Genomic DNA, 22,383 nt, shown 5'->3' with positions numbered 1-22,383 from the left:
GCCAACAGTTATATTAAAAAAGAATGAAATCCTATCATTGGCAACGACACAGATCAACTGGAGGCCTTTATCTTAAATGAGACAAGTCAGACACAGAAAGATAAACACTGTATGTAGTTACTTATTAATGGGATATAAATACTGTGCACATGGGGGTGTAGAGTGTGGAATGATAGACAATAGAGATTTGAATGCGTGAGGAGGTGAGAGACAGGTAGATAATGAGAGAATATTTAATGGATACAATATACAATATTTGGGTGATGGATACCCTAAAAGCTCTGAGTTCACCACTACACAATCTATGCATAGAACAAAATTATGTACATTTGTATCCCAAAAGGATAAGCTACAGATGTGAAATGTGACAATGGACTATATAAATAACTCAAAAGTCAACATTTAAAAAATACAATTAAAGAATAGCCAAAACATTAAGAGGCATTTCACTGAAAAGGATATAAACTGCAAAAATTTTCTCCCATTCTGTAGGTTGCCTGTTCACTCTGATGGTAGTTTCTTTTGCTGTGCAGAAGCTCTTTAATTTAATGAGATCCCATTTGTCAATTTTGGCTTTTGCTGCCATTGCTTTTGGTGTTTTAGACATGAAGTCTTTGCCCATGCCTATGTCCTGAATGGTACTACCTTGGTTTTCCTCTAGGATTTTTATGGTATTAGGTCTAACATTTAAGTCTCTAATCCATCTTGAATTAATTTTCGTATAAGGAGTAAGGAAAGGATCCAGTTTCAGCTTTCTACTTATGGCTAGCCAATTTTCCCAGCACCATTTATTAAATAGGGAATCCTTTCCCCATTTCTTGTTTCTCTCAGGTTTGTCAAAGATCAGATGGCTGTAGATGTGTGGTATTATTTCTGAGGACTCTGTTCTGTTCCATTGGTCTATATCTCTGTTTTGGTACCAGTACCATGCTGTTTTGGTTACTGTAGCCTTGTAGTATAGTTTGAAGTCAGGTAGCGTGATGCCTCCAGCTTTGTTCTTTTGACTTAGGATTGTCATCTGACAAAGGGCTAATATCCAGAACCTACAAAGAACTCAAACAAATTTACAAGAAAAAAACAAACAACCCCATCAAAAAGTGGGCAAAGGATATGAACAGACATTTCTCAAAAGAAGACATTCATACAGCCAACAGACACATGAAAAAATGCTCATCATCACTGGCCATCAGAGAAATGCAAATCAAAACCACAATGAGATACCATCTCACACCAGTTAGAATGGCGATCATTAAAAAGTCAGGAAACAACAGGTGCTGGAGAGGATGTGGAGAAATAGGAACACTTTTACACTGTTGGTGGGATTGTAAACTAGTTCAACCATTATGGAAAACAGTATGGCGATTCCTCAAGGATCTAGAACTAGATGTACCATATGACCCAGCCATCCCATTACTGGGTATATACCCAAAGGATTATAAATTATGCTGCTATAAAGACACATGCACACGTATGTTTATTGTGGCACTATTCACAATAGCAAAGACTTGGAATCAACCCAGATGTCCATCAGTGACAGATTGGATTAAGAAAATGTGGCACATACACACCATGGAATACTATGCAGCCATCAAAAAGGATGAGTTTGCGTCCTTTGTAGGGACATGGATGCAGCTGGAAACCATCATTCTTAGCAAACTATCACAAGAACAGAAAACCAAACACCGCATGTTCTCACTCATAGGTGGGAACTGAACAATGAGATCACTTGGACTCAGGAAGGGGAACATCACACACAGGGGCCTATCATGGGGAGGGGGGAGGGGGGAGGGATTGCATTGGGAGTTATACCTGATGTAAATGATGAGTTGATGGGTGCAGCACACCAAAATGGCACAAGTATACATATGTAATAAACCTGCACGTTATGCACATGTACCCTACAACTTAAAGTATAATAATAATAAATAAATTAAAAAAAAAAAGGATATAGACATGGCAAAAACAAAACAAAACAAAATAAAAAATACATTAAAATATTTACATCATCACCACCCATTAGAAAAATGCAAATTAAGAACATTATCAGGTACTATTACATACTTAATAGAGCAGCTGAGTTTTTTAAATGTGACATGAATACATGCATGACAAAATGGCACACACACACACACACACAAACACACACACGCACACAGAGACTGTACCCATGTCAGTGTCCTGGTTTTGATAAGTTTATGACCACTGGGGAAAACTGGATGAATGACACATGAGTTCCCTGATCTTCTTTGGTATTTTCTAGTGTTTCAATTTTTTTTATTTTTAAGTATAAAATATGGAAAATAAAAATAATCTATTAATATTATAATAATTTTGGGAGTTACTTTTATTGCAGGTAACATATCCAACAATATTGTGAATATTATTTTAAATTTATTTGAAAACTCAGATACTAAAGATATTTATTTTTGTTTTGAGACTAACAAGAATATAAAGTCACAATAGTAATGACATGGCCGATCAATCATGATGATTGGCCAATCAACCCAGATGCCGATCAGTAACACACTGGATAAAGAAAATATGGTACATATACACCATGGAATACTATGCAGCCATACAAAAGAATGAGATCATGTAATTGCAGGGATATGGATGGAGCTGGAAGCTGCTATCCTCATCAAACTAAAGCAGGAACAGAAAACCAAACACTGAATGTTCTTTTATAAGTGGGAGCTAAATGATGAGAACATGTGACACATGCGGGGAAACAACACACACTGGGGCCTGTCAGAGGGTGGAGGATGAGAAGAGGAAGAGGATCAGGAAGAAAAGCTAATGGATGCTGGTCTTAATACCTGGGTGATGGAATGATCTGAGCAGCAAACCGCCATGGCACATGTTTACCTATGTAACAGACTTGCATGTCCTGTACATGTACTCCTGAACTTAAAATAAAAATTGGAGATTTAAAAAAATGTGTGTGTATATATATATATATATATATATATATATATATATTCAATTTCCAACTTTTATTTTTAACTACTTCTACTTAAAAGTTGTTGACAAAACTAGTTGTTTTTCTAAAAACAAGTACATCAACACACAAGGCAAAATTATGTTCTCATTGATTAAAAATAGCATAAGGAAAATTATATGTAATATATTGTGTATATTATATACATAATTTAACATATATAATATACATAATACATATATAATGGCCTTTGGAAAGATTCTATTGAAAATGTTCACAATTTTAAATGTATTAACCATGAAATGCAATTTTGAAAATAATCATAGGCAATGTAATGAAAATATTAAGATAATATTGAAAAACACATTGCTCTAAAATATCAGAAATATAGCATTAGAAGGAGAGACACATAAGAAAATAAAGCACATGAGAATCTATCAAGAGCAATTATTTTACTTATGCAATTTTTAATCAATGAGAATATAATTTTGTCTTGTATGCTGTTATATTTGTTTAGAAAAACATCTAGTTTTGTCAATAACTAGTTTTGATTATATCAAAATAATACAAACATTAATTTTTCATTTCATATCTTATTTAATGCTATTTACAATCATGCTTGTCATACTTATTTTACAGATACATAACTGAGGTTATAATAAGTTACATAACTTAACAGGAGGCATAGAGATAAAAGATTTAGAGGAGTCATACACAACACACACTGCTGTTTGTAAACCTCTAAGACTTTCTAGTTTTCCAGGCTACCAGTCTCTGTCTCTCTCTCTCTCTCTCTATATATATATATTCATTTCAATTGCTTTTGGTATGAGTGAACAGTTATATGCATGAATCGTATAGTGGTGATGTCTGAGATTTACTCCACCCGTCACTTGAGTAGTGTTCATTCTACCCAATATGTGGCTTTTAATCCCTCACTCCCCCTCTCACGCTCCCCATTTCTGAATCTCTGGTTTCCATGATACCATTCTGTATGTCTTTGCATACCACTTAAAAGTGAGAACATATAGTATCTGTTTTTCCATTCCTGAGTTACTTCACTTAGAATAATGGCCTCCTCCATTCAAGTTGCTGCAAAAGACATTAATTCATTTTTTTTTATGGCTGAGGAGAATTCCATGGTGTATATATTATCCACTCACTGATTGAAATACATTTAGGTTGGTTCCATATCTTTGGAATAATGAATTGTGCTGGAGTAAACATATGTGTGCAACATTCTTTTGGATATAATAATTTCTATTTTGGGGGATAGATAATCAACAGTGGGTTTGCTAGATCAAATGATAGATCTACTTTTACTTCTTTGAGAAATCCCCATACTGCTTTTCCATAGTAGTTGTAGTAATTTACATTCCCACCAGCAGTATGTACATATACTCCTGAAGTTGAAATAAGTACCCTGTTCACCACATCTGCACATCTATTTTTTTTTTTTTCAGTTTTTTAAATAATGACCATTCTGGCTGACATAAAGTGGTATCTCATTATAGTTTTTTGTTTGTTTGTTTTTTATTTTGTTTTCTGAGATGGAGTCTCGCTCTGTCGCCCAGGCTGGAGTGCAGTGGGGCGATCTCGGCTCACTGCAAGCTCCGCCTCCTGGGTTCACGCTATTCCCTTGCCTCAACCTACCAAGTAGCTGCGATTACAGGCGCCCACCACCACGCCCGGCTAATTTTTTGTACTTTTGGTAGAGATGGGGTTTTAACCTGTTAGCCAGGATGGTCTCCATCTCCTAACCTCATGATCTGCCTGCCTTGGCCTCCCAAAGTGCTTGGCTTATCATTATAGTTTTAATTTGCATTTCCCTGATGGTTAGTGATGTTTAGCATTTTTCATGTTTGTTGGTCATTTGTGTATCTTCTTTTGAGAAAGGTCTATTCATGTTATTTGCCTACTGTGTGTGGGAGGTTATTTGTTTTTATCTTGCTGATTTGTTTGAGTTCCTTGTATATTCTGGATATTAGTCCTCTGTCAGATGCATAGTTTACAAATATTTTCTCCCCTTCTTTAGGTTGCCTGTTTATTGTGATGGTTATTTCTTTTGCTGTGCAGAAGCTTTTTAGTTTAATTATGTCCCATTTATTTATCTTTGTTTTTGTTGCATTTGCTTTTGGGGTCTTAGTCTTAACTTCTTTGCCTAGGACAATGTCCAGAAGAGTTTTTCCTAAGCTTTCTTCTAGAATTTTTATGGTTTCAGGTGTTAAATTTAAGTCTTTGATCCATCTTCAGTTGATTTTTGTATATGATGAGAGATAGGGATGCAGTTTCCTTCTTCCACATGTGGCTATCCAGTATTCCCAGCATCATTCATTGAATAGGGAGTCCTTTCCCCAATTTATGTTTTTGTTTGCTTTGTTGAAGATCAGTTCGTGGTATTTGGGTTTATTTCTGGGTTCTCTAGTATATTCCATTGGTCTGTGTATCTACTTTTATACCAGTACAATGCTCTTTTGGTTACTAAAGCTTTGTAGTGTGGTTTGAAGTCATGTAGTGTCTCCAGATATGTTATTTTGCTTAAGAATGCTCACTTTGGGAGGCCGAGACGGGTGGATCACGAGGTCAGGAGATCGAGACCATCCTGGTTAACACGGTGAAACCCCGTCTCTACTAAAAAATACAAAAAACTAGCCGGGCGAGGTGGCGGGCGCCTGTAGTCCCTGCTACTCGGGAGGCTGAGGCAGGAGAATGGCGGGAACCCGGGAGGCGGAGCTTGCAGTGAGCTGAGATCTGGCCACTGCACTCCAGCCTGGGGGACAGAGCGAGACTCCGTCTCAAAAAAAAAAAAAAAAAAAAAAGAATGCTGATATGTTTCTGTATCCTCCCAAATCTCATGTGAAATTGGAATTCCCAGTGTTGAAGGTGGGGCCTGGTGGAAGGTGATTAGATCCTGGGGGTGGTTTCTCATGGCTTAACACCATCCTCCTAGTACTGTTCTTGCGATAGAGTGCTCAGGAGATCTGGTGGTTTAAAAGTGTGTAGCACCTCCCCTGCGCTCTCTTTCTCCTGCTCTGTCCGTGTGAGACATGCCTGCTTTTCCTTTGCCTTCCACTATGATTGAAAGTTTTCTGAGTTTTCCCAGAAGCTGTCATGCTTCTTGTACAACTTGTGGAACCGTGAGCCAGTTAAATCTCTTCTTTACAAATCACCCAGTCTCAGGTATTCTTTTATAGCAGTGCAAGAATGGACCAATAAAATTGCTTTGGCTATTCAGACTCTTCTTTGGTTCTATGTGAATTTTAGTTATTTTTTTCTAATTCTGTGAAAACTGATCTTGGTATTTTGATAGGAATTGCTTGAATATGTAGATTGCTTTTGGCAGTATGGTAATTTTCACAATGTGGATTCTTCCATCCATGAGCATGGGATGAATTTCCACTTGTTTGTGCGATCTAGGATTTCTTTACACAGTGTTCCGTAGTTCTCCTTGTAAAGATCTTTCACCTCCTTGGGTAGGTATATTCCTAATTATTTTATTTTATTTTTGCAGCTGTTGTAAAAGGAATTGAGATCTGAATTTGATTCTCAGCTTGGTCATTGTTGGTGTACAGCTGGGCTACTAATTTGTGTACATTGATTTTGTAACCTGAGACTTCACATAATTCACTGGTCAAATGTAGGAGTCTTCTGGAGGAGGCTTTTAGGGTTTTTTAGGTATATGATTATAATATTGGCAGACAGAGTTAGCTTGACCTACTATTTTCCAATTTGGATTTCCTTTATCTATGTCTTTTGCCTGATTGCTCTTGCTAGGATTTCCAGCACTACGTTGAATAGAAGTAGTGAAAGTATCCATCTTTGTCTTTTTCCAGTTTTCGGGGAATGCTTTCAGCATTTTACCCATTCAGTATGATGCTCGCTGTGGGTTTGTCATATATAGTTTTTATTATTTTGAGGTATGTTCCTTCTATGCCTGGTTCGTTGAATTTTTTTGTTATAAAGAGATGCTGGATTTTATTGAATGCTTTTTTCAGCATCATCTATTGAGATTGTTATAATTGTTTTCCATTTTTATGTGGTGAATCACATTTATGGACATGCATATATTGATCTGTCCCTGCATCCCTGAGGTGAAACCTTCTGATCATGGGTGAATTATCTTTTTGATGTGTTATTGGATTCTATTTGCTAATATTTTGTTGAGGATTTTTGCATCCGTGCCCTAAATACTTTGCAATAGTTTCAGTAGGATTGGTATCAATTCTTGTTTGAATGTCTGGTAGAATTTGGTTGTGAATTCCTGTGGCCTTGGGCTTTTCTTTGGCAGGTTTTTAAAATTACTGACTCAATCTCACTGATGGTTATTGGTCTAGTCAGGATTTCTATTTCATCTCGATTCAAGCTAGTAGGGTTGTGTGTTTCCAGGAATTTATCCATTTCTTCCAGATTTTTCTAGTTTGTATGCATAGAAGTGTTCGTAGTAGTCTTGGATGATCTTTTGTATTTCTGTGATGTCAGGTGTAATACTTTCATTTTTATTTCTAAATCTTCTTTTAATCTTGTCTCTTCTTGGCTAATGGAGCTAATGGTCTATTAATTTTGTTTATCTTTTCAAAGAACCAAGTTTTCATTTCATTGATCATTTTAATATTTTTGTTTCAATGTCATTTAGACCTGCTCCGATCTTTGTTATTTCTTTACTTCTGCTAGCTTTGGGTTTGGTTTGTTCTTATTTCTCTAGTTCCTTGAGGTTGAGATTAAATTGTCAATTTGTGGTCTTTCAGACTTTTTGATGTAGGCATTTGGTGCTATAAACTTTGCGCTGCATTTGCTGTATCCCAGAGGTTTTGATAATTTGTATTATTATTACCATTCATTTTGAAGAATTTTTAAATTTTCATCTTGAGTTTATTGCTAACCCCAAAATCATTCAGGATCAAATTGTTTAATTTTATTGTATTTCTATAGTTTTGAGCGTTCCTTTTGGAGTTGATTTTTAGTTTTACTCCGTCGTATCTGAAAAGATACTTGATATAATTTTGATTTTTAAAAAATTTATTGAGACTTATTTTGTGGCCCATCATATTATCTGTCTTGGAGAATGTTCTATGTGCTGATGAGAAGAATGTAGTTCTTGGGTAGAATAGTTTGTAAATATGTGTTAGGTCCATTTGTTCTAGAGTACAGTTTAAGTCCTGTGTTTCTCTGTTACCTTTCTGCCTTGAAATCTGTCTAGTGCTGTCGCTGGAGTGTTGAAGTCATCCACTATTATTGTGTTGTTGTCTATCTCTTTTCATAGGACAAGTAGTCATTGTTTTATGAATGTGGGAGCACCAAAGTTAGGTGCATATATATTTAGGATTGTAATATCTTCTTGTTGGATTGATCCTTTTGTCATTATATAATGACATCTGTATTAGTTTGTGCTCACAATGCTAATAAAGACATACTCGAGACTAGGTAATTTGTAAAGGAAAAAGGTTTAATGGATGCACAGTTCCACATAGCTGGAGAGGCCTCACATCATGGCAGAAGATGAAGGAAGAACAAAGGGACATCTTTCATGTCAGCAGGCAAGAGAGCTTGGGCCAGGGACTCCCATTTATGAAACCATCAGATCTCATGAGACTTATTCACTACAATGAGAACAGTATGGGGGAAACTGCACCCATGATTCAATTATTTCCACCTGACCCCACCTTTGACAGATGGGGGTTATTACAATATTTAGATGGGGACACAGTCAAAGCATATCAACATCCTTTTGTCTTTTAAAACTGTTTTTGCTTAAAAGTCTATTTTACCTAAGAATAGCACCTCTTGCTTGCCTTTAGTTTCTATTTGTCTGGAATGTCTTTTCCACCCCTTTGCCTTGAGTCTATAAGAATCTTTACATGTTAGGTGAGTCTCTAGAAGCCACTAGATGTTTGATTTGTGAATTTGTTTATCCATCCTGCCAATATGTATCTTCTAAGTGGTGTATTTAGACCATTTACATTCGACATTAATATTGAGGTGTGAGACACTGCTCCAGTCATGCTGATTGTCACAAAGATACTTCGTATTCTTCATTGTGTTATTGTTTTATAGGTCCTATGCATTGTATGCTTTCAAGAGGTCCTATTCTGGTGTGTATTGAAATTTTTTTTAAGAGGTACAACTCCTTTTAGCATTTCTTGTAGGGCTGATCTAGTAGTGACAAATTCGCTTAATATTTGCTTGTTTGAAAAAGACTTTACTTCTCCTTCATTTATAAAACTTAGTTTTGCTGGCTACAAAATTCTTGGCAGAGTTATTCTTTATAAAGAGACTAAAGATGAATGTCACCCCTTCTTGTTTGCAAGGTTGCTGCCGAGAAAGTTAAACTTTTTAGTCATTAAGTATCGATTTTAATAATTCTATAATTTTGATTATTTTAGTGCACCCTTTTCTCACTCAACGTTATTTCAGTTTGAGCAATAAGTTGTATGGTCATTCAATAGTATGATCACAAAAAACACACCAATAACAGAAAGTTTAAAAGACAAAACTCACATATTTTAGAATATTGAAAAAAAATGAGAGTCCCCTTTTTTACAAAATTGCATATATACATGTATACACAAGGAGAGGATATATAAATAGATGGATAGATAAATAAACATATATGTCTTGATAGATGATAGACTGATAGATTTAGATGATGAATAGATAGTCTGATAGGTCCATTAGATAGATAGATAGATAGATAGATAGATAGATAGATAGATAGATAGATAAACAACGATAGATATATGAGATGAGGCATACTTTACTTTCCCATGGAAATATAAACCAACCTATTTAAATAGAGGCTCTATCCAGTCAGCTTATTCGTTTGCTTGTTTACTTATTTTAACTCGGACTATTCTATTGCAGATTCAACACCCTCTTTACTCTTGTATTTGGTGGCCAGTAAATACGCTTAGATGAAAGAAGAAATTTCTCTGAAGTTTCTATGTGTGAGAAGGCACTTCAGTTTGTTAGAAATAAAGCTCATGTAAAATTATCAATAAAGTGTTCAATGAGGATGTAATAAGTGATGATTTATAGGAGATAATCATATGAGTACACAGGGAAGAACAGAATATAAAATATCAGAAATAATTCAATTGTTCCAGAGCATAGGCTTTGTGTGTCATTTGATGTAATGCAATAATTATTGATTGTGTAAGAAGATAATCTATAAATCATCAATTATTATTAATAGACAATTCACAGTATTTACTTGAATTTCAGTATAGACTATGTGTTCTCAAATATTTCCTATATCTCTATGAATGGACAATTTTCAGTATGCCACAGTTAGTGTTGCTTAGTCCTTCATAAGACAGTCAGTGAAAAATGTTCAAAGTGTAGATTTGTCAGCAGATGAAGACAGCAGAAGGTGTATCTTTATGTTTATGTTTTTTTCTCCTCATTCAGCATTAACAGAGACTAGACCCTTACATTACTCTAGTAGGTTCATTGTAAATATTTTAAGCTTGAAATATGTTTTGAAGTAGAATTTTCTACATTGGAATTAATTTTTATATTTAAGTCCTTATGAAAATTTTATATGCAATTTTTTGCTGTCTTTACATGCCATTTTTTCTGTTAAATTCAATACATGTTAACATTTTATAAATCCGTGTTGTTGTTTCTTTCCAGAAAAAAAATCTTTCAAAACTATTACCCCAATATCTGGAAATATACATTATAGTGGAAAAAGCTTTGGTAAGTATGCTTTCAAGAGGTCTTTCAAAAAGGAGCTAAGTATGCTTTCAAGAAAGAACTTTCCTTCTTGCCTTCCTGTCTTCTCTCTTTTCTCTCTTCCTCCTCCTTTCTCTTCCTCCATTGTCTCCCTATTTTATTCCTCTCCTCTCTTTTCCTCCCCTCCCCTCTGTCTTCCCTTTTCTTCCTCTACCCCTCCTTCATTCACTCTCTCCCTTTGTTCCCCCCCTTCTTCTCCTTGTTATGAAGATTATCCTAGCCTCATCAAATAAGTTAACGAATTTTCTTCTTCTTATAGTCTCTTTGAGAATTTAGATGTTATGAGTATGACTCCTTCCACATATAGTTGAAAGAATTTACTCTGAAACCCTGTAGACCTTAAGTTTTCTTTGGGTAAATATTTTAAAGTACATATTAAATTTCTTTACATATGATATACATAGGGAAGTTTAGATTTTCTTTAAACTTGTTTTACTTTCTACAAGCTAGATTGCTATGGTTTGAATGTGTTCCCTTCATAATTCATGTATTAAAATGTAATGGCCAATGTTATGGCTTTAAGGAATGCGGCAATTCTGCCACGAAAGATTCTTCCCTCATGTATGGGATTAAGTCTCCTATAAAACAGACTTCATGTAGCATTCTGTAGCTTGCCTTTCTGCTTTCCTCCCTATGAGGACATAGCAAAAAGGTCCTCACCAGACCAGTTTGTGGTGCCTTGATCGCAGACTTCTCAGCCTCTAGGACTATGAACAATAAATTTGTGTCCTTTACAAACTACCCAATCTGTCATATTCTGTCATAGCAGCACAAATGGACCAACACAGAAGTTGGTATCAGGAGTAGGTGTTGCCATAGCAAGTGTCGAAAAATGTGGAAGTAATTTTGGTACCTAGCAATGGGTTGAAGCAGGAGCTGTTTTGAAGTAAATAATGGAAAAAGCTTGTATTACTGCGAATGGAGTATGAAGGGTGATTCTGATGAGTGCTCAGAGGAAGAGAAGGGAATTAGGGAAGTTGTGAATCTTTTTAGAGATCAGTGGTTATGAACAGTTTTTAGAAATTACTTAAGTGGTCATGAACAGAATGCTGGTAGAAATATGGACAGTAAAGGCTATTCTTATGAGAGCTCAGATGGAAGTGAAGTCCAAGGTACCGGAAACTGGGAGAAAGACCACTCTTGTTATAAAGTGGCCAATCACTTGGCTGAGTTAAGCCCATGCCGTTGAACTTTATGGAAGACAGAACTTAAGAATGATGAACTCAGGTATTTGGCAAAAGAAATCTAAGCAGCAAGGTGTTCAGGATGCTGCATGCCTTTTTCTACTTATTTATAGTAAAATTTGAGACAAGATAAATGGTTTAAATATAGATTTTATAATTAAAAGGGAAGAAGAATGTAAAAATTTGAAAAACTCGCAGCCTGGCCCTGTAAAAACAAACAAACAAACAAAAAAAAACAAACAACAACAAAAAAAACGGTGGAGGCAGGAGTGGGGGTGGGGTAAGTGTGTATGGTAGAATAGCAAGAGTGTGTCAAGTGACCTTTAAAGAACATTGGTGTGGATAGAGGAAGTCAGCTGCTATTTATCAACACAAGAGGAGAATAACCCCAAAGACATTTTAGAGATCTTCAAGGCTGCCTTCCTATTACTGTTATGCCCAGACCGTTTGTTCCCCAAAGAAGACCACCAGAGTCCAGAGTCAAAGCCAAGCGGCAAGGATCTTTACTACAAGTTCGAACTTGGTCCCTCCATTCCACAGCATACGGGAGGGCCTCGAACAATGCGAGTGCTTGCTTTTTATAGCCCGATGTAAACAGGATATGTAAAGTTACAGGGAACAAGGTAATTCTCTCGGTTACAGCATTACAATTGGTTAACATTATACATTTAGCATTCCTTATCGGAGATCTCCCAGGTGATGTTTTTCTGAAGTTTGAAAGCTGGACTCAGGAAGTTGGGAGATATATGGGGGATGTGCCTCATTCCTTTCATTACAAGCTCAGCGTGCTAGGGATTTGTAAGCAAGACAAGTTAAAGAGAGAAGCCAGAATGCTTATAGGACCTTGAGACTTACTACACACCGGGGCCACCTCAGGTCTAAGATCCTTGCATCACAGCCAGGCACTTCTCTGCTGCCCTGGCTGTAGCTCAGCTGGGCCCAGGTGCATCTCAGACTGTAATTTCAAAGGGTGCAGACTGTGAACCTTGGCTGTGTCCACCTGGTGCTAACTCTCCAGGCTCACAGAGTGCAAGAGCTGTGGTGGCATGGCTACCTCCACCTCTATTTCAAAGGATGCTTGAGAGAGATCCCACCAAGGCAATGTCTAGCAGAGACATAGGTGCTGGACCACCCACAACACTGCAGAACTATAGAGCAACCAGGAAGGAACGACAGCCTGGGAAAGCGGCGTTCACGCATTTTCAATGTGTGAGAGCTGAAGCATGGGCTGCACACAGCAAAGCCTTTGGGGCTCAAATCCCACCCCGGTGTGTCTCATGGGTGGGTCATGGAGTCAAAGAAGATCATTTGCAGGCCCTAAAATTTAATATTGTTTGCTCTGTTGGGTTTTGCATTGGTTTGGGACCTGCTGTTCCCTTCTTCTTGACTCTTTCTTCTGCCTGAAATGGGAATGTCTGTCCTATGCCTGTCCCACCGTTGTATCTTGGAAGCGTATAACTTGTTCGATTTCATAGACTCACAGCTGGAAATTAATTTGCCTCAGGATAAATCTTGCCTTGAGTCTTACTCATATAATGTTTAGGTGAGATTTTGAAATTAGACTTAAAAACTGATGATAGAACAAGTTAGGATTTTTTAGGACTATTTGGATGGGATGAAGGTATTTTGTACGTGAGAATGATATGAGTTTTGGGAAACTAGGGATGGAATGTTAGGGTTTGAATGTGTTCCTTCCAAAATTCAGGTATTAAAACTTAATGGCTAAGGTGATGGTATTAAGGAATGGGACCATTTAGAGGTGATTAGTGCATGAGGAACTTCTTCCCTTGTGGATGAGATTAAGGCCCTTATAAAAGCACTGTGTAGCTTGCTCTTCTGCATTCTGCCATGTGAGGATATAGCAAGAAGGCCCTCACCAGGCCAGATGCTAGCAACTTGCTCTTGGACTTTTCCACTCCCAGAAATGTGAAGAAATAGATTTCTCTTTTTTATAATACCCAGTGTGTGTTATTCTTTTTAGCAGGCAAATGAACTAAGGCATAGGTTTTCAAGTAATTTTTTAAAATGATCTAAATTATCAAATTTCTTAGAATGAATTTGTAACACATTCTTTTTATCTTTTAGAAATTGGTATATTTGTAGTATCAGCATTTCTAATGTTCACCAGTGATATTGGTGGGATATCCCTCTTTGCTTTTTAGCTGCATTTTACTATTTTAAACTTATTATTTTGAAAGAACTTTAGACTTACATGAAAGTTAAGAAACAGTAAAGAGATTCTTTTCACAGCTTCTCCTAAGTTAACCTCTTATTATAATCATAATATCGTAATCAAAACTTAAAAGTTAATGTTTCTACATTATTATCAACCATTATAAAAATTTTGACATTTTTCCCACAAATGTCTTTTTCCTAATTCAGTCCTCAATTATAAGATCATACATTCCATTGAGTTGACATGTCTCTTTTTTCTACTCCAATCTGTGGCATTACTATGATCTTTGTCTTTCATGTACCTTGGCACGATTGGAGAATACATGCCAGTTATTTTGTAGAAATGTTTCTCAGTTTGGACTTGCCTGAATTTTCTTGTGGTGACATTGATAATCCATTTTATGTCTGACGAGAATATCCAAAAAAGACCTTTTCTTGTTAAGCTGTTGTTAAAGTAGTGTTGGTTTCATAAAACAAATTACAATGTCTGCCCTTTTCCTACATTCTGAATGAATGATTTTTGTACAAATACCTTTACTTATTCTTTACTTATTATTTAAATATCGGTAACCATTAACTTTTTTTAGAGAGAGAGAGAGAGAGAGACAGGGCCTCACTCTGTCATGCAGCGTGGAGTGCGGTGACAAAATCATAGCTCACCGCAATCTCGAACTCCTGGCCTCAACCAATCCTCCTGCCTCATTCTTCCAAGTAGCTGGGACTACAGGCATGAACCACAATGCCTGGATAATTTTTAAAAAATTTTTATAGAGACGAAGTCTCACCATGTTGTCCACGCCTCAGTTTCCCAAAGAGCTGGGGTTATAGGCATGAGCCACTGCACCTGCCCAACAATTAACCCTTACAGTCCTCTCAACCTGATATTTCTTTATGGGAAGGTTTAAAGTTATAGAATCCACTTTAATAGTTACATGATTATATGTTGTTTGAACTTTACCTTTGGCCATTTTGGCAAATGCCATTTTAAGTAATATTTTCAAATTTATGAAAATGTAATAAGTGTTTGACATCAGTATTTTCATACTTTATTATCATCCTTTGATATTGTAATCTTCTTTCATTCCTGATATTGGCAATTTATATCTTCTCTGTAACCTTTTATTCTTTTTTTTTTTTTTTTTTTTGAGACGGAGTCTCGCTATGTCGCCCAGGTTGGAGTGCAGTGGCCGGATCTCAGCTCACTGCAAGCTCCGCCTCCCAGGTTTACGCCATTCTCCTGCCTCAGCCTCCCGAGTAGCTGGGACTACAGGCGCCCACCACCTCGCCCGGCTAGTTTTTTTTGTATTTTTTAGTAGAGACGGGGTTTCACGGTGTTAGCCAGGATGGTCTCGATCTCCTGACCTCGTGATCCGCCCGTCTCGGCCTCCCAAAGTGCTGGGATTACAGGCTTGAGCCACCGCGCCCGGCCTATTCTTTTTAAAAGTATATATGTTTAAGATGTATACATTATGATGTTTTTGTATACATAGTGTTACCTTTTTGTGGTAAAAGTACCTAAAATCTAGTCTCTTAGCAAATTTTCAGTATATAAAGCAATATTGTTAACTGTAGTTCTCACATTGTACATTAGGTCTCTAGACTTATTTATTCTACATAACCCACACTTTGTATCCTATGAATGCCATTTCCACATTTCTTCCCACACTCTGCCCTCTGCCCATTGACAACCACCTTTTCACTTTGTTTCTATGTATCTGAATATATTTGTTTTGTTTTGTTTAGATGCCACATGTAAGTGAGATCATGTAGATTTTCTTTTCTGTGTATGGCTTATTTCACTTAGCATAATGTCCTCCAGCCTCATCCATGTTTTCACAAATGACAGGACAACCATTTTCAAGGCTTAATAATATTTCTGGGTGTGTGTGTATTGTATATATATGTATATACATAATATATAATCCATAGAAACTTAAGTCCCTTATGTAAAATAGTGTAGAATTTGCTCAAATCTACACACATTCTCCCATGTACTTTAAAACAGCTCTAGATTACTTATAATACCTAATACAATGCCTAAATATTTCATTCACATGATTCAAAATAATACTTTTATGAAAAATGAAATTTCTTTTTCAGTATGATTATATGGGATCTGAAATGATGGCTGTAACACAAAAAATTGTCCAGGTTATTGGGCTTGTCAACACTGTAAGTTTTTACTTTTTCACATTTCCATTTTCATGAAAGTTTCTTTAATATAATTTCGGTTCTATCTTGGCCAATGAATAACTTAAATACTTTTTGTTAGTTCAGTACTCAAAATACTGGAACATTTTCTTTATTTTTTAGTGTATCTTCTAAATGTAATAACTTGTTACTTTAAAAATGTATAATAAATTTATTTTTAGATGTTTACCCAGTTCAGACTGACTGTTACACTGTCTTCCTTGGAACTGTGGTCAAATGAAAACCAGATTTCCACCAGTGGGGATGCTGATGATATATTACAAAGATTTTTGGCGTGGAAACGGGACTATCTCATCCTACGGCCCCATGACATAGCATACTTACTTGTGTAAGCACAATGTTCTACATTAATAAGGATATCTGCATAAATAATTATTTTAAATTGGTAATTTAGTGAATTTATTGTGTTCGTCAACTTTTCGTAAGCCCCTTTGAAAGTGTTTAAAAATTAGTAGCCTTTGCCATGGAGGTACTGGTGTACTTAAAGATATAATAAAAGTAACAATAATCAATTTTGTATTAGAATAGTTTGGAGTATAAGTATTATTTCAAAAACCTGCATTTCATGAACTTCTACGATATTGACTTTACTATAGAAAACATATAATCCTTAGTTTATGAATGATGTAAAAATGGAGACTATTCAGTTAAAATTATCCATGATAAATTAATACATTTCATGTCTACTTTTTACTAGGAGGGATTTGGGTTTTTTCTTTTCACTATTTAATATGTTAAAATGCTTATCTTTAGGAGTGGTAAGATTGCCTCTTCCACAAATTAAAAATTATTTTCTCTTTAACTTTTGGTAACCAAATGAAGTTAAATTTGAGCTAATAAAATTATATCCATTTTAGGAGATGCAAAAGGAAATTACATTGGTGTTAAAGTGAATTGATTAAAGTCAATGATTTTAGTATTTTGTATAGTTTACTGGATATTACCTAGTTTGAAGCTTTATATATTTGCAAAGTCATTTTTAAAATTTTATGTAAAGAAGGTTTAATTTAATAAATAAGTTTACAAATTGTTTTGCCTAACTATGTTAATAAAAAAATTATAATAATGTAGTTACAGGAAACATCCTAAATATGTGGGAGCAACATTTCCAGGCACCATATGCAATGAAAGCTATGACGCAGGTATTGCTATGGTACGTAATTTTTATTCTTTGTTACATCACTATTTTTAAGCTGTATATTATATTTTATAAGTATTAATTTAAGTAAACAATGTATAATCACTTGATCTTTTCTGAATATGTATATTCATTATTATTTTGTTGGGACAAAATTAATAGAATCTCAGAAAGTTTATTTATTTATAAAGTTCAAACACAAAGAATATTATGTGAACAAACCTTATTGTAACCACTCACCAACTGGTCATAATGGACACGAATATTTGCTTTAGATTTTTAAATAAATAAAGCACTAGAGCAATGTTAAAGCCTCCTGCATATTTCCTCCAAGTTCAATAAATAGCAAAAATCATGAATTTGTGCTTGCAATTTTACACATACTTTATGCTATTATAATAAATATATGTATGCGTAAATGATATATATTGGTTTGGGATATTGAAAATTTGTATATTGATAAAAATATTTCCTGCATAATCTACGACTAAATCATCTTTCTCAATTAAAAAATTTCATCTTTGTAACCGTATAACTCCATGTTAATTTCTTTTTAAAGAAAAGTTTTATTGAAGTACAAAATATAGCATATAGATAAAATTCTACAAGTCAAAGTATATAGCACAATTAATTTTTATCAAGTTTATACATAGGTGTAAACACTACAAAGATCAAGAAATAAGATATTATCAACACTTCAGAAGGTGCTTGTGAATCATGTGTCCTCCCACCTACTATTTGTACCAAAGGAAACCACAATCCCATTGCCGTTGTTTAATTTTACTTCTTTTTGAAGTTTATGTAAGCAGAACAGTGTGTATTCTTGTCTGCTCTATTTTGCTCAATATTATGCCTGTAACAATCATTTATGTTTTTATGGGTAGGAATAGTTTATTTATTCTTTTACTATGTATTTCTAAAAAATATGCCCTGACTATTCAAATGTGAGTATTATCTATTGACTTCCTATTATTGAAGTTAGAATGTAACATCCCAATAGTTCATCATATCCGTATTTTGACTCCTTTACTTCCCCTCTGTAATTATATACTTCATTTGAATTGTGTCTTATTCCCTAATGAGCCAAGTAATGAACTAAGATTAAATTGCCTTTATTGTGTGCCTTTTCGTTCTTCCTAAATTTAATAAGTGCATTATACTGATTTGCACAACAATTGCTTAATAAAATTATACATTGCTTCTAGTTTTCTCCTTGTTTCAGAAATTTCTTTTTCCTTTCTTGGAGACATTCTGGAGAGATTGTCTGTTTTACCAGTCTATATTAGACTTGATGCATAGACAGGGTTTGAGAATTTTCAATCTGGTTTCCTTTGTATTGTATGTATCCCTCTTTCATATTTTGCTCATTTTGGTAGAAATGAGCTCCTATAATTTACTGACAAAGAAAAATGGGAAGTAAATTGTGCGAAAGTTGTATGATAGAAAAAATTTTAATTTTTTTTAATTCCAACTTTTAAATTCAAGGGTACATGTACAGGATGTGCAGGTTTGTTACCTAGTTAAAAGTGTGCTATGCTGATTAGCTGCACATATCATTCCATCACCTAGGTATTAAGCCCAGCATCCTTTAGCTCTTCTTCCTGATCCTTTCCCACCTCCCACTTCTCCAACCTCCAACAGGCTCCAGTGTGTGCTGTTCCCCCCATGTGTCCATGTGTTCTCGTTATTCAGCTCCCACTTGTAAGTGAGAATGTGTGGTATTTGATTTTTTGTTCCTGCCTTAGTTTGCTGAGGATAATGGCTTCCAGCTTCATCCATGTCCCTGCAAAGGACATAATCTCATTTCTTTTATGGCTGCATAGTATTACATGATGTATATGTACCACATTTTCTTTATCCAGTCTATCTTGATGGCCATTTAGGTTGATTCTGTGTCTTTGCTATTGTGACTAGTGCTGCATAAACAAATGTGTGCATGTGTCTTTATTACAGAATGATTTATACTCCTTCGGGTATATAGTCAGTAATGGTATTCATGAGTCAAATGGTATTTCTGCCTCTAAGTCGCTGAGGAATTGCCACACTGTCTTCCACAATAGTTGAACTAATTTACACTCCCATAAACAGTGTAAAAGCATTCCTTTTTCTTCATAACCTCGGCAGCATCTGTTGTTTATTGACTTTTTAATAATAGCCATTCTGACTGATGTAAGATGCTATCTCATTGTGGTTTCAATTTACATTTCTCTAATGACCAGTGATGTTGAGCCTTTTTTCATGTTTGTTGGCCACATATATTTTTTTTGTGAGGAATGTCTGTTCTTGTCCTTTGTCCACTTTATAATGTTTTTTTTTTTTCTTGTAAATTTGTTTGTTCCTTGTAGATGCTGGATAGTAGACCGTTGTCAGATGAGTAGATCGCAAAAATTTTCTCCCATTCTGTAGGTTGTCTGTTTATTCTCTTGATCATTTTTTTGCTGTGCAAAAGTTATTTAGCTTAATTAGATCCCATTTTTCAATTTTGTTGCAATTGCTTTTGGCATCTTTTTCATGAAATCATTGCCCATGCCTATGTCCTGAATGGTACTGCATAGCTTCTCTTTCAGGGATTTTAGTTTAGTTTTTTTTTTTGAGTTAATTTTTGTATATGGTGTAAGGAAGGGGTCCAGTTTCATTCTTCTGCATATGGCTAGCCAGTTCTCCCAGCACCATTTATTAAATAGGCAATCCTTTTCCCATTGCTTGTTTTTGTTAGATCAGGTGGTTGTAGGTGTGTGGTCTTGTTTCTGGGTTCTCTACTTTGTTCTATTGGTCTGTGTGTCTGTTCTTGTACCAAACCAAAACACTAGTACCATGCTGTTTTGGTTACTGTAGCTTTGTTGTATATTTTGTTGTACAGATTATTTCAACACCCAGGTATTAAGCCTAGTACCCATTAGTTATTCTTTCTGATCCTCTACCTCCTCCTACCCTCCATCCTCTGATAGGCGTCAGTGTGTGTTGTCCCATGTGTCTAGGTGTCCATGTGTTCTAGGTGTCTATGTGTTCTCATAATTCTAGGTGTCCACATGTTCTCATCATTTAGTTCCCACTTATAAGTGAGAACATGTGGTATTTGGTTTTCTGTTCCTGTGTTAGTTTGCTAAGGATAGTGACCTCCAGCTCCATCCATGTCCCTGCAAAAGACATAATCTCATTCCTTTTTATGGCTGCATAGTATTTAGAATGATTTATATTCCTTTGGGTATATACCCAGTAATGAAATTGCTGGGTCTAATGGTATTTCTGTCTTTGGGTCTTTGAGGAAACACCACACTGTTTTCCACAATGGCTGAACTAATTTACACTCCCACCAACAGTGTATAAGTGTTCCTCTTTCTCCACAACCTTGCCAGCATCTGCTATTTTTTTACTTTTTAGTAATAGCCACTCTTACTAGTGTGAGATGGTATCTCACTGTGATTTTGATTTGCATTTCTCTAATGTTGAGCTTTTTCTCTTATGATTGTTGGTCACATGTATTTCTTCTTTTGAAAAATGCCTGTTCATGTCCTTTGCCCAATTTTTATGGAGTTGTTAGTTTTTGCCTTCTAGTAAATTTCCTTAAGTTCCCTGCAGATGCTAGATATTAAACCTTTGTCAGATGCATAGTTGGCAAACATGTTCTCCCATTCTGTAGATTGTTTACTCTATTGAGAGTTTCTTATGCTGTGCAGAGTAAGAAACTTTAGTTTGTTCATTCTTCTGCATATGGCTAGCCAGTTCTCCCAGCACCATTTATTAACTAGGCAATCCTTTTCCTGTTAATCCATTCCTAGTTAATGAATGAAACTTTAGTTTAATTAGATCCCATTTGTCAATTTTTGGTTTTGTTGCAATTGCTGTGGCATCTTCATAATGAAATCTTTGCCCCTGCCTATGTCCTGAATGGTACTGCCTAGTACCATTCTGTCTTCCAGGGATTTTATAGTTTTGGGTTTTACATTTAAGTCCTTAATCCATCTTGAGTTAATTTTTGCATATGGTATAAGGAAGGGGCCCTGTTTCATTCTTCTGCTTATGTCTAGTTAGTTATCTCATCACCATTTATTAAATAGAGAATTCTTTCCCCTTTGCTTGTTTTTGTTAGGTTTGTTGAAGGTCAGATAGTTGTAGGCCTGTAGTATTTCTGGGATCTCTATTCTGTTCCGTTCGTCTAGATGTCTGTTTTTCTATCAGTACCCTGCTGTTGTGGTTACTGTAGCCCTGTAGTATAGTTTGAAGTCAGGTAGCAACCATTATGCCTTCAGCTTTGTTTTTTTTGTTGTTGTTTTTGATTTTTGTTTGTTTGTTCTTTTCTTACAATTACCTTTCTATTCAGTCCTTTTATGGTTCCATATGAATTTTAAGATACTTTTCTCTAGTTCTGTGAAGAACATAAATGGTAGTTTAACAGAAATAGTACTGAACCTATAAACTGCTTTGGGCAGTGTGACTGTTTTAACAATATTGATTCTGTCCATGAGCATGGGATGTTTTTCCATTTGTTTTTATCATCTCTGATTTCTTTGAACAGTGGTTTGTCGTTCTCCTTGTAGAGATCTTTCACCTCCCTAGTCAGCTGTATCCTAGGTATTTTTTTCTTTTCATGACAGTTGTGAATGTAAGTCCATTTATGACTTGACTCTTGACTTGGCTGTTATTGGTGTATAGGAATACCAGTGATTTTTGCATATGCTTTTGTATTCTAAGACTTTGCTGAAATTGTTTATCAGTTTAAGAAGCATTTGGGATGAGATGGTGGGGTTTCTAGAGATAGTATCATGTTATCTGCAAACAGGGATAGTTTGACTTCCTCTTTGGATGCCTTCTTTCTCTTGCCTGATTGCCGTACTAGAACTTTCAATAGTATGTTGAATAGGAGTGGTGAGAGAGGGCATCCTTATCTAGTGCCACTTTTAAGGAGATATTCTTCCTGTTTACTCTTTTGCACTGTTCTGATGACAATTTTGCTGTAATTCTTACCTTTTCCTCACTATGTAATGTGTCTTCCCCATTCCTGGGCA

At 35.5% G+C, this 22,383-nt stretch overlaps 1 protein-coding gene across 6 annotated transcripts in view; it reads left to right on the top strand.

Annotated features, from left to right (window-relative positions):
* The window catches only part of LOC105476552 (disintegrin and metalloproteinase domain-containing protein 18), a 152,073-nt gene that overhangs the window by 34,244 nt on the left and 95,446 nt on the right, over positions 1-22,383 (top strand). For all 6 annotated transcript variants that reach the window (XM_071068348.1, XM_011732576.2, XM_071068351.1 and 3 more), the window contains 4 exons: positions 10,568-10,633; positions 16,129-16,200; positions 16,401-16,567; positions 17,311-17,392. In XM_071068348.1, the coding sequence (XP_070924449.1) occupies positions 10,568-10,633; positions 16,129-16,200; positions 16,401-16,567; positions 17,311-17,392 (387 nt within the window). The remainder of the gene's footprint in view (positions 1-10,567; positions 10,634-16,128; positions 16,201-16,400; positions 16,568-17,310; positions 17,393-22,383) is intronic.

Source organism: Macaca nemestrina, chromosome 8 (genome assembly GCF_043159975.1).
Source record: "Macaca nemestrina isolate mMacNem1 chromosome 8, mMacNem.hap1, whole genome shotgun sequence".
In the NCBI taxonomy this organism is placed as follows: domain Eukaryota; kingdom Metazoa; phylum Chordata; class Mammalia; order Primates; family Cercopithecidae; genus Macaca; species Macaca nemestrina.
This window is presented reverse-complemented; position numbering and strand designations above follow the sequence as displayed.